We start from the raw sequence: 12,466 nt of genomic DNA, 5'->3' as shown, positions 1-12,466 counted from the left end.
AAATCATGTTCAACCTATATTTAATTGAATGCACTACAAAGACAAGATATTTAATGTTCAAACTGATAAACGTTTTTAGCATATAATCATTAACTTAGAATTGTATGGCTGCAACACGTTCCAAAAGAGCTGTTGAACAGCTGAAGCTGTACATCGAGCAAGAATGGGAGAGAATTCCACTTACAAAGCTTCAACAATTAGTGTCCTCAGTTCCCAAACGTTAATTGAATGTTGTTAAAAGAAAAGGTGATGTAACACAGTAGTAAACATGTCCCTGTCCCAGCTTTTTTGGAACGTGTTGCAGCCATAAAATTCTAAGTTAATGATTATTTGCTAAAAACAATAAAGTTGATCAGTTTGAACATTAAATATCTTGTCTTTGTAGTGTATTCAATTAAATATAGGTTGAACATGATTTGCAAATGATTGTATTCTGTTTTTGTTTATGTTTAGCACAACGTCCCAACTTCATTGGAATTGGGGTTGTATAAATAAATGATATACATGTATTTAACTTTTGGCCGAAGACACCAGCCATAAAGATTATATATTGACATATTGTAGCAGCTTCAAACAGTCATGTAATCAAACCGTAGTCATGTACGCTAGCGTAGCATACACAGGAAGTCAGCTATCCCGTTTTCTGAGTTTGGTCACATGACATTCCGCATATAGCAGATTGGATCGAATTCGGAGATACCACTGTATTGACTTTAACTGTGTGGATGTAGCATGACACAAGGCCTTCTGTCAGTCTGTGCCCTCATTGTCTTTTTCTTTCTTCGTCCTTGGGGTGGGTTGAGTGAGTCTCTAGCTCTCTGCCCTGTCCACCTGGTGTCAATCTGGCTGCTGTATAATTGGTTGTTTTTGGGTCGACCGACTGTCCTCCGTCGTGTTGATTCATGGCGTTTGTAAAGGTGACAGTAGCGGTTGTCCCTACCAGACAAAGTACAGCCATCACTAGCTTAACCTCAGCTGACCCTCTACATTTTACACACATACATGCATGCACACACAACCCATACACAGGAAACACGTGAAGGTTTGTCTGAGGCTTCATCAGTGTATAGAGATAAGTCAGTTAAGGTCACCAAATACACAGCTTGACCAAACAACCACAAATGCACTCTATTAAAAGGAATAATAAATGCATGTATGGGTGATGTGTTCTCTGTATGCAGATAGAGTCAACACACACGCTAAACTAAGTAGTGTATACAGAGACAAGTTGTATCAAATATTCTACCTTTATAAGGATAATAATATAAAATTTTGATTTGCACCGTCAGAGATGAATGAATACTGTACATAGACAACAACAATAAACATATTGTTAAATAATACCTTCATGACAGTGTCTGTCCAAATTCAGCATTAATCCCTTTGCAAATAAATGTTTTAGTAATATTTAGTTTTCTAACAGATGCTTGCATGCAAACCTCGATGCAAACATTTATTGCCTACACATGGTGCTTTAGCCTAAACATTCACGTGTTTTAGGAATAAATGTCTTTATAGCAGTGGTTATTTCCATCGCTAAATCTAGTGCAATCATAGTTTCCTCCAATGAACAAATAAAAGTTACAAGAAAATAAAGGACACAAAAATACTAAATTTAACTAAGTAACACAATTACTAAAATAAATCACCCATCCATTTTCTTTGCCTCTTATCCTCACTAGGGTCGCGGGCTGCTGGAGCCTATGCCAGCTATCTTCAGGTAGGTGGCGGGGTACACCCTGAAACGGTCGCCAGCCAATCGCAGGGCACATAGAAACAAGCAAACCAGTCGCACTCACACCTACGGTCAATTTAGAGTCTTCAATCAACCTACCACGCATGTTTTTGGGATGTGGGAGGAAACCGCAGTGCCTGGAGAAAACCCACCCAGGCATGGGGAGAGCATGCAAACTCCACACAGGCGAGGCCGGGATGTGAACCCCGGTCCCCAGAACTGTGAGACAAATATGCTAACAAGCCGGTCACTGTGCCGGCTAATATAAATCAATATAGACAAATAAATGAAATTAATAATAACTGAAGATTACTGTTGTTCTTAAGTGACCTGGACACACCCTGAACTGACACAGTGTCACCTTCAAAAAACCTGGCTCAGTGTCACAGATTTACACCCATGCTCTGTAAAAGTCCCCCACAAATAACAGCCATATGCGTGTCAGGTTCACAGGTCTCCATCTAGCTCTTTTTAATCACACTGCCTTCATATCTATAATTGAAGGTAATCGCTTGATAAACGGATTGGGCAGGGCTCTGTGCCATGCCAGTCTGGCCTTTCATGGTGCTACCATTGACCTTGTAACGGATTGTGAGCATGTTTTGTTGCCCACTCTTGTGTTATGGTTTGATTGTTGACAAGCAGTGGTGTCAATTCAACCTTACTTTGTGTGTGTGTGTGTGTGTGTGTCTGTAAGTGTGTGTGTGGTTTGTACATGTGCAAGACCAAGTGTAGGTCAACCTAAATGTTGCTCTGAGCTGATGTGTGTTACGGCAAGTGTGTGAGTGCACGCTCACTGGTCTCTTAAGTGTTAAGGTTCATTTCTGTTACTGTTGGTAAGTGCTGTCTGACCACTCCCTTGGTGGCCTCTCCGAGCTTAAGTAATGCCAGTTACAGGCCCCAGGCCCCTGCTTCTGGCCAACCCATTGATCCGATGATCAATAATTGCATCTATAACATACACTGAACAAGGATGCTAACATACCAACTGCTGTTAGGCAAGGTGTCCTACCTCACACATGGGAATAATTCCATGCGTTGAACATTTAAGGAGTTCCTTAAAGGGTACCAGTTCATCATATACAAAGTCAGCATTCATTTCACAAGCACTTAATTTTCCCTATAGATGCCGCTTTTGTAAAGAAAAAAAAAAACAACAGCATCTTCAATGTGTATTGCCACTGAGCCAGAAATCTTAACGTTGTCATTATGATTCTGATTATTTTCCCCCAGTGCCCCAGTAACAGTTTCCCAAGACCCAACTGTTTCTGCCTCTGCTTTTCTGCTTTTGTTGATTCACTCCTCTCAGCAAGCCTCCATCTTATTTCACATTTCAGTCAATGAAACAGCCTTCTCCCCTTTCTCTCTCATCCTCTCTAGTACTTCCTTTTAAAGGAATCAGTCGCTTACAACACTCAGAACACATATTAAACAGGCATCAGCCTCTTGCCAGGGCCAAATCACGCTGTTCAAATGTTGTTCTTCCACCGGGGAGAACAGGACAGCACGAGAGATGGGATGTGCAACATTAACTTGATTCACGGCTGCGGCGACTGAGTGACACTCCATAAACCTCAGCGGGCCGCCACTGGGACCTGCCAACAGCACCCCATGGCTAATGTGACACACACTAGCAATGCATAGCCTCACCACCCCCAAGGCACAACATAAGTACGCCCACAACCACATACAGGGATTTCTTGTACTAATAGAGACATGAACTACAGTAATATCCATCTGACTCAGACCATTTTCCAAGCCTACATAGATTAATGTGAGATTCATATTCAGAAACAAATGAAGTTCTGAAGAAAAACCCATTTATTGACTATATATTGAGAGGTCCTTGTTCAGTACGGTAATCGCGCAGCATCTGCAAGCTTCTAGCATATTGGCATTGGCATTCAGTCAATACAATATACTGTATAGATCAAAGTATACACATACAGATGCTGAAAATACACAGACGCACAATATATATATATATATATATATATATATATATATATATATATATATATATACACACACACACACAGTGGGTACGGAAAGTATTCAGACCCCTTTCACTGTTATATTGCAGCCATTTGCTAAAATCATTTAAGTAATTTTTTTTCCTCATTAATGTACACACAGCACCCCATATTGACAGAAAAAAATAGAATGGTTTAAATTTTTGCAGATTTATTAAAAAAGAAAACTGAAATATCACACCGCAATAAGTACTCATACCCTTTGCTCAGTATTTAGTAGAAGCACACTTTTGAGCTACTACAGCCATGAGTCTTTTTGAAAATGATGCAACAAGTTTTTTACACCTGGATTTCATTTCATGCTGAAAGACCCAGCCACGTTTCATCTTCAATGCCCTTGCTGATGGAAGGAGGTTTTGACTCACGATACATAGCCCCATTCATTCTTTTCTTTCCAGTCGTCCTGGTCCCTTTGCAGAAAAACAGCCCCAAAGCATGATGTTTCCACCCCCATGCTTCACAGTAGATATGGTGTTCTATGGATGCAACTCAGCATTCTTTCTCCTCCAAACACGACAACTAGAGTCGTGTTTGCAGGGGGGCATGTCTGGCACTGCAGGATTTGAGTCCCTGGCGGCGTAGTGTGTTACTGATAGCCTTTGTGTGTTACTGATAGCCTTTGTTACTTTGGTCCCAGCTCTCTGCAGGACATTCACTAGGTCCCCCCGTGTGGTTCTGGGATTTTTGCTCACCGTTCCTGTTATCATTTTGACCCCACGGGGTGAGATCTTGTGTGGAGCCCCAGATCGAGGGAGATTATCAGTGGTCTTGTATGTCTTCCATTTTCTAATAATTGTTCCCACAGTTGATTTTGTTGACACCAAGCTGCTTACTTATTGCAGATTCTGTCTTCCCAGCCTGGTGCAGGTCTACAATTTGGTTTCTGGTGTCCTTTGACAGGTCTTTGGTCTTGGCCATAGTGGAGTTAGGAGTGTGACGGTTTGAGGTTGTGGACAGTTGCCTTTTATACTGATGATAAGTTAAAACAGGTGGCATTAATACAGGTAACGCGTGGAGGACAGAGGAGCCTCTTAAAGAAGACGTTACAGGTCTGTGAGAGCCAGAAATCTTGGTTGTTTGTAGGTGTGGTCGCCTCGGTTACGCGCTCTCTAGTATTGTTCTGTTTTTGTGTTTTTCGTTCGTCTTTGGAGACATTACACGACTTCTGTTTTTTTTTTTGTCAATGTCTTTATGACTCCAAAATTTTCTCTGTCAATTGTCGTTGACAATTGTCTGTTGTCGTAATAGAGTGGCTCCAACTACCGGAGACAAATACTTGGCAAATAAAGATGATTCTGATTCTGATTCCGACCAAATACTTATTTTCTACCGTGATTTGCTAATAAATTCTTTTAAAAAACAGACAATGTGATTTTCTGGATTTTATTTCTTCATTTTGTCTCTCATAGGTGAGGTATACCTAAAATGAAAATTACAGGCTTCTCTCATCTTTTTAAGTGGGAGAATTTACACAATTTGTGGCTCACTAAATACTTCTTTGCCTCACTGTATATACCTTGGCCACCCTTTATACTCATAGCAACAAAAGTATTTCTGAGTGTTCTGGTTCACCCCAAATAAAGCCATTCAATGATGCCTCTATGGACCTTGCTGTGTGCACTGCTGGAAAAGAAAAAAGTCTGTAGAAAAGTATGGAATTGTCTAAAATGTCTTCTTCTAAACTGAAGAATTAAGATTCACGTGTCATGGTCTGTGTTTTTGTTGACTTGGTTTTGATTGTATTTAGTTTGTTTCATCTATTGTCTGCTTGTGTGGTTTTCATCTCCACCTGTTCTCATCAGGCCTGTTTCTTGTGTCAAGCAGTCAGCTCCCTCCAGCCACTCGTGTCTAATCCAAGTGTGCCTCATTGTCTCATCAATTTATTTGTATTTAGTTCCCTGGGTTTGTTCAGTTTGTGTCGGATCTTTCTGTCAGGGTATGTGGTGATTTGGAAGGGGGCCTGGAGGTGGGTAGGGGGTCCGCCCATTGGGGCCAGTCTGGTGGGCATCCGGGACACCAGACATAAGGCTCACGGACTGGCGACGCGAGGCCGTGCTGGTTGCTAGCGATAAAGAAACACTACAAGCATGTCATCCATTTTTACAGACTGTGGTTTGTAGTTGTCAGACATAAATGGTAACACTGTTGTTTTAAAAAAGAATCCTCCCTCTTTGCTTTTCTGTGAAAACTTTCAACATCCGAGGCTGTCTCTGTTAGCGTTAACCTCCTCCAGATACACACCACTATCTGTTCTTATGACTTGAGATACAAATAGTAATTTCAGGTGATATTTACAATACAAATAATGATTGAAATGACAACCAAATCATTCAGTCTCTAAAGTATGTAGTTACTGACTTACTCTCTTGATGAGCTGAACTATAGCGTATAACAGGTATACATTCAGCATTGTATTTAACATAAATGTAGTAGAGAAGAAGGTACCTACAAGGTATAAAACTGAAATAGAATGCAATTCTGTACAGCACAGCACTCTGCACAGCACATACCTCCACAATAGACAAACCATCCTAATTTAAATCAGTACGAAAATGTCCACATTAATACTCAATACATTTTTTTTTTTACATTTTTACCAATGCACTACATATGGCTGAATTTTATCATCAAGATGGTTGTATTATTCATACAGACAAAAATGCCTTCAATGTAATGTATGCAATGTAAACAAAAGTTTAGATGATAACAAACATGAAAACAGAACACCAACAGCTAACTTAGTCATTGTTGCATAGTCGGTATTATGTGTTCATTGAAGTTAGATTATCTGTCCATTATAATAAGCCAAATTAGTTTTTTTGTTTTGTTTCTTTGTTTGTTTTTATGTCATGATACAGCATTGTAGTCATTGCATTCCAAAGCAAAGGCACATTTGTAAAAACAAATCTGACTTTCTGATCACATTGTCACCTTTGGTGCTGGACATGAAATGTCTGGGAGAGATAAATATATCAGTGATGGATGATTTTGTCCCTCCATACACTCAAAGATCTTTTCGATGTCGTCTGAGCATTAAATCCTGGACCTCTAAAATGTCAACGTCACCAGAGCCATACATAAAAAACATAAAAGCTTTTTAACTTTTTCCTTTAAAAGGTTTGTGCATTCTCTAAAGCTTTAGTAGACATGAACAGCATCCCATCTTCACTACTACGGCTATTGCTACTACTACTACTACTATATATTGCATTTTTTCTGAACAGATTAGTCTATTCATGTTAGAGCCAGGCACTGCTCAAACAATGGCATCTTAGCACTGTTCCTACCACCTTGGTAACGCCATGGCAACCTGTGATCCAAGAGGGCGCCACATGGCTCAATTAGTCCCAGCTGTGTCTCGCTACATTTTTTTGGCAGCCTTATATCTTGCTATACTGTCTCATATCAGGCATTAAGTCACACAATTATATAAAGCATGGTCTCGCTTTTTGAAACACAACTCTCTGGGCTCGATGCTGGCCGTTCGTGTCCACCTTGCTACATTTTTTAAGTCATTTATGCAAATGTCATATTTCTTAAAGGTGGGCATTTTTGTATGATTTTGTCATTTGTGACTTCAGTTTTTGAAATATACCAATTTATATACAGTTTAAATTAATTCATTCATCTTCCATTCCGCTTCTCCTCACTTGGGTCGCGGGCATGCTGGAGCCTATCCCAGCTATCTCCGGGCAGGAGGCGGGGTACACCCTGAACTGCTGGGCACATACTAACAAACAACCCTTCACACTCACATTCACACCTATGAGCAATTTAGAGTTGTCAATTAACCTACCACGCATGTTTTTGGGATGTGGGAGGAAACCGGAGTGCCCAGAGAAAACCCACGCAGGCATGGGGAGAACATGCAAACTCCACACAGGCGGGGCCGGGGATTGAACACCGGTCCTCAGAACTATGAGGCAGACGCTCTAACCAGTAGTCCACCGTGCTGTCGTTGGGACATTGTATTAAACATAAATAAAAACAGAATACAATGATTTGCAAATCATGTTCAACCTATATCTAATTGAATACACTACAAAGACAAGATATTTAATTTTTAAACTGATAAACTTTATTGTTTTTAGCAAATAATCATTAACTTGGGTAAAATTTAGTTAAATTCAAGAATCAATGCTTCAAGATGTTCAGAATAGTCAAGAAGTTTTGGAAAAGGTAGCAATTTCATGTAATTCTCTTAGTTTAATGACTTAATGCACTCCAGTGGAGAAAATGATACAATTTTGAATTTTAGATTTGGAGATACCCTCTTTTAACCATGGAAAATAATTACTTTTTATTTTAAGAAGAGGAAGCTCGCTCTGCAGACAGTAGAAAGACTGTATGACTAGCAATACAGTATAAGGGAATAAATAAAAATCTCATTTTTGAGGTTGTTTTACAACCTGCACATTGTGCAAACAAACTGCAACTTGAAGGCTTAAAATATGAAAATGGAGGTATATTTCATACTGATGAAAACAGTTTAATAAACGTAATGCAGTAAAAGAAGGGAAAAAAACATCAGACATCTTAAAAATTAGGGACAATGTTGTCTGTACATGGCCAATAATGGCCACAAACAAGCTGAAATGGTCGTCAAACCTGACAGTCGGAGGGTTAACTGCTGAAATGGGGTGTCGAACTCGTTTTTGTCACGGGCCCCACCGTAGTTATGGTTTCCCTCAGAAGGCTGTTATGACTTTGAACCCTATAAATGTATGATCACCTCATATTATTACATAGACACAAAAAAGTGATGAATAACTAGTTATCAGAAATCAGAAGCCGCTAAAAAAAATTTGCTCAACTCTTATTCAACTTAGTTGAAAAGAGGGATTGTTGACAAAAAAAATGCTTGCAGTAACTTCATTAGAAGTGCAGACAATTTGCAATATTGGCTTTTAAGCAAAAACATCAAGTTGACGCACATGATTTGCTTTTGCGGGCCACATAAAATGATGTGGCGGGCCGGATCTGTCCCCCGGGCCTTGCGTTTGAGAGATGTGGCTTAGAAGATGCAAAGATATTGAGCGTTTGCTTGTTTGAGTGCTTTTGGGCTAGATCCTGGCGTCAAAATAAGTATTAAAAGGTGTGCTAATGTGCTCTTCCTCCTTTCTCCTCAGGTATCGTGTCCAAGTCTTTTGAGTGCCGCCTTAAAGGCCAGGGGGCTTCTTTTGTGGAGACAGAGGTTGTGGACTCCTCTGTGGACAGGAAGCTCAGCAATGAAGGAGATGTCCAGCAGGTCATCATCATCCAAGGCTACAGTGATGAAGAGGTGGCCGTCGACCAGACCCTGGAGGAGTCTGCCGCTGCCACACTGCAGACTCTGGCCATGGCGGGCCAGATGGCAGAGGTCCTCCACATCACAGAAGACGGACAAGTTATCGCCTCAGGTAGGGAGGTGGCGTCTGCAGGGGCCCAGCTCGCCAGGGGGAGCACCCGGTATGTGGTGCTGTCAACAGGGGAGGCTGCCAATGAGCTACAGGCCACAGCCCGAGGCGCCTCTGAAGCCACGGGAAGAAGTCACATCGTGTCAGAGTCGTCCACGGCTCTGGATGCCCTCCTCAGCGCTGTGAGCAAGATGGACCACCAGGAGAAAATGCTCGGAGAGGCATCTGCCGCTGACGAGGTCGCGCCCCCCGAGACGGCCGAGACCGTGCAGAGTGAAGCGCGGCCGCTGGTCAAACAGGAGGAGGAGGTGCAGGTCATTAACCAGACCGGTCAGGAGGACATGCAGAACCTGCTGCAGCTGGCAGCCTCTCGGATGATTAAGGAAGGTCTCACCCAGGTCATCGTCAACGACGAGGGCACTCACTACATCGTTACCGAGCTGGACAACTGCACCCTACAGGTAGAGGGAGGCGTGTATGAAGTGGCCGCAGCCGGAGAGCAAGAGGCTGAGGGCCATCACGATGACGCCCCTTAATTCGACGAGTGCTGTTTGTCTTGGCCAGGAATTTTGTTTTCATCCTCACCCCTCAACGTAACTCCACATAGACAGCTAGTATACAATGAAGGAAGAGGATTGTATTCAAAAATAAACAGATGACTATTTTGGGACCACCCAGACGAAGCTAAATTAATGCCAAGCCACGTTCCTGGGAGCTTGTTTTACATTTAATATCACAAACTGTAAATGCTCATCAATAAGGTGTCCCTATGTAATCTGCTTTGAAGTGTTGCAGTGGATGTATTGTTTTTTCCCCCGCCATAAGGCTTTGTTTAACATTACTTGAAGCGCTCCAATTTTTGTCTTCTATCCTTTGTAGTTATTAGCATATGATTAGCTACAAAACACTGTTTTGCATAGTTTGAAAGCACATCTTATAGTTAGTTGGATTATGCATCGCTGAGGCTGTATTATGGCTACATTATGCAGACGGGTTGAAGGCCATTTGCTTATTTGTGAGCTCGGTGTATTCTAAATTCATTTTCATTTCTAACAATAAAGATTGAAGCCAATTATAACAAGTGCATCCATAGGTTTTCATTGTTGTCCTGACACTTTATTGTCGTGTTTGCAGTGATTGTCATGTAATTTCAGCACCAATACGGCAATTACGTTCACAGCACTGTGCTGTCCAGTGAGAAACCTCCATGCACATACATGCATTAAGTGATAGCTCCCATCATGCTTTCTGAACACTAACACAGTCATTATCATCGCCATTATCATTATCACCACAATGATCACCATCACCCTAATCGCCGTCCTCTCTTCCTTTCCCCCATCAGGCCAATTCCCTTCATTGCATGTAACACACTCATCGTTTCCCCCCCTCTGCAGTATTTGGCACTGGAGGGAGAATCAATATTCATTTACGCCGCTACACAGGCCTGTAGTTTCTGATGGAGTGAGTGGGAGAGCAGTATGACGGCTGTGAGCACAATGGCTGACCGCTAAAAGTAGAGGGAGAAAGCACTCACACACTACGAGGGCATCAAAAGATCATCCCTTGAACACAAATACGCACACACATACACACTCAGCGAGCGAGAAGGTGGGCTGAGAGAGAAAGTGGTGGACGAGTGGGCAGCAGAAATGAGAGGATTGCAGATGGATGTTGAGCGAGGTGAGGCCACAGAAGTGGAAGAGCAGTAAAGCCCACAAACACACAGAGCCAGCAATTTCACAAAACACCAGTCTGCTTTTTAAACCTGTCTTGGTCACCTCTTCTCACATTCATACAGCATTTATAAAGTCATACTTTCCATCCTTTTTTTCCCCCTCTTCCTTTTCAGAAAAGGCCTGAGCGTAAATAGACCTTTTCGTGGCGTCAGTAATGTAAAGTACCACAATATTAAAGTAATGTAACTTTTTACTTTTGGATGAATCCAACACCAAATATGAGAAAAGAAAATCAATATCAATAAAATATATCTATATAGGCTCTCACCAGCATGACTAATGAGCTCACACCTTTCTTTGTACTGTACATCTTATTTCAAATGAATAAATCCTCCAGTAAATACGGTCCAAACAGTCACCATTCACGCCATTGCCTCCGTGTTGCTTTTAAACTGGTTGCTTTCGGGTAGCCCAACTCAACCAGTTACCTACATCACTTCCCCTGCGACAAGCAAATTCTTTAACAATTCTGTAACGCCAACGTAAAGTCCCACGGCCCAAATGGCATTCATGATTACCCCTTTGCCCACAATATCGCGGCTGTGACCGTGCAAGTGGAGTCATGGTGGAAGCGTAGAGCTGTATTGTGACAATGTATACACGTTGTGCTGCTAACTCTGGAAAATGTTCCTCCGGCCGCTAGTTTGAAAGAGGCCTAGGGCTGAAATTAACAACCGGCCTCAATTGTAATCCTGCGAAATAATCCCAAATTTAAATCAATGTAATGTACCTGTAATCTGATTCTATGTTGTTGTTGTTTTTTTTCCTGGAACTGTAAACGGAATACAGTTAACTTTTTTTTGAGACCCACTACACCGTGCTGTTTGAAAAACATAAAATTGTAACAAGGATTTGATTCACGCACGCAAAAATCCTTTTTTAGTATGCATTTAGTATGATTTTATCCCCCAAATTACTGCATTGTAATCCGTAATGTCAGGTTTGAAAAAACTTTTAAAAATTATTAATGAAATTCATTCATATTCAACCAGCATGATAAATAATTTATGAATGAAGGTACCTCTTTGACAGTGTCTGAGCAACATTATCGTTTGTAAGGGAAGAATTTCTGATACAGCTCTTTTGCTCATTACATTGTGCAAAGGTACCTAATATTGTAACTTCTGTGTGTATATTGATAGCATGCAAGCATTCTTTTGACATTGACTTCAGTTAAGTCTGTCTGAAGCATTTTACTGTGTGTCAATCAACGTGAGATTGAGTGAAACAGGGTCCGTGACCTCCACTAGCATCCCCGGCAAACTGTTGAGGATTCTGTTATAAATATGGACGCCTGTCAATTCATATGCACAGTTATTATTCTCCACATCTGACTGAGTGATCGTGCGCTGTATTGTATGCGTTTCCGATCCTCCCTCACTGTGTGTATCTCCGTAATCAGTGCAGGATGTCTCGTTATTAACTGCAGCAGACCACTTGTGTGACATGGAGGAGGGAGAAATTAGCAGCTGTCACCCAGTGATGAGTTAATTTCCTGACAGGCTTTCTGCTGCAGATGACCAGACGGCTGATGGAAACCTGCCGCTGAAGTTTAATTGGAGA

The 12,466-nt window shown here is 41.4% G+C and overlaps 1 protein-coding gene across 2 annotated transcripts in view; it reads left to right on the top strand.

The window, feature by feature from the left end:
- The window catches only part of LOC133401199 (zinc finger protein 407-like), a 191,738-nt gene extending 181,452 nt beyond the window's left edge, over positions 1–10,286 (top strand). The window contains exon 4 of one of the 2 annotated variants that reach the window (XM_061673891.1): positions 8,898–10,286. In XM_061673891.1, coding sequence (XP_061529875.1) covers positions 8,898–9,700 — 803 coding nt within the window. In that variant the 3' untranslated portion in view covers positions 9,701–10,286. The remainder of the gene's footprint in view (positions 1–8,897) is intronic. The other variant, XM_061673890.1, reaches the window with a different exon arrangement.
- Positions 10,287–12,466: the final 2,180 nt, after the last annotated feature.

The sequence above is a fragment of the Phycodurus eques genome, chromosome 4 (genome assembly GCF_024500275.1).
Source record: "Phycodurus eques isolate BA_2022a chromosome 4, UOR_Pequ_1.1, whole genome shotgun sequence".
Lineage (NCBI taxonomy): Eukaryota > Metazoa > Chordata > Actinopteri > Syngnathiformes > Syngnathidae > Phycodurus > Phycodurus eques.
The sequence above is the reverse complement of the archived record's forward strand: the minus strand, read 5'-3'. Positions and strand labels throughout refer to the sequence as shown.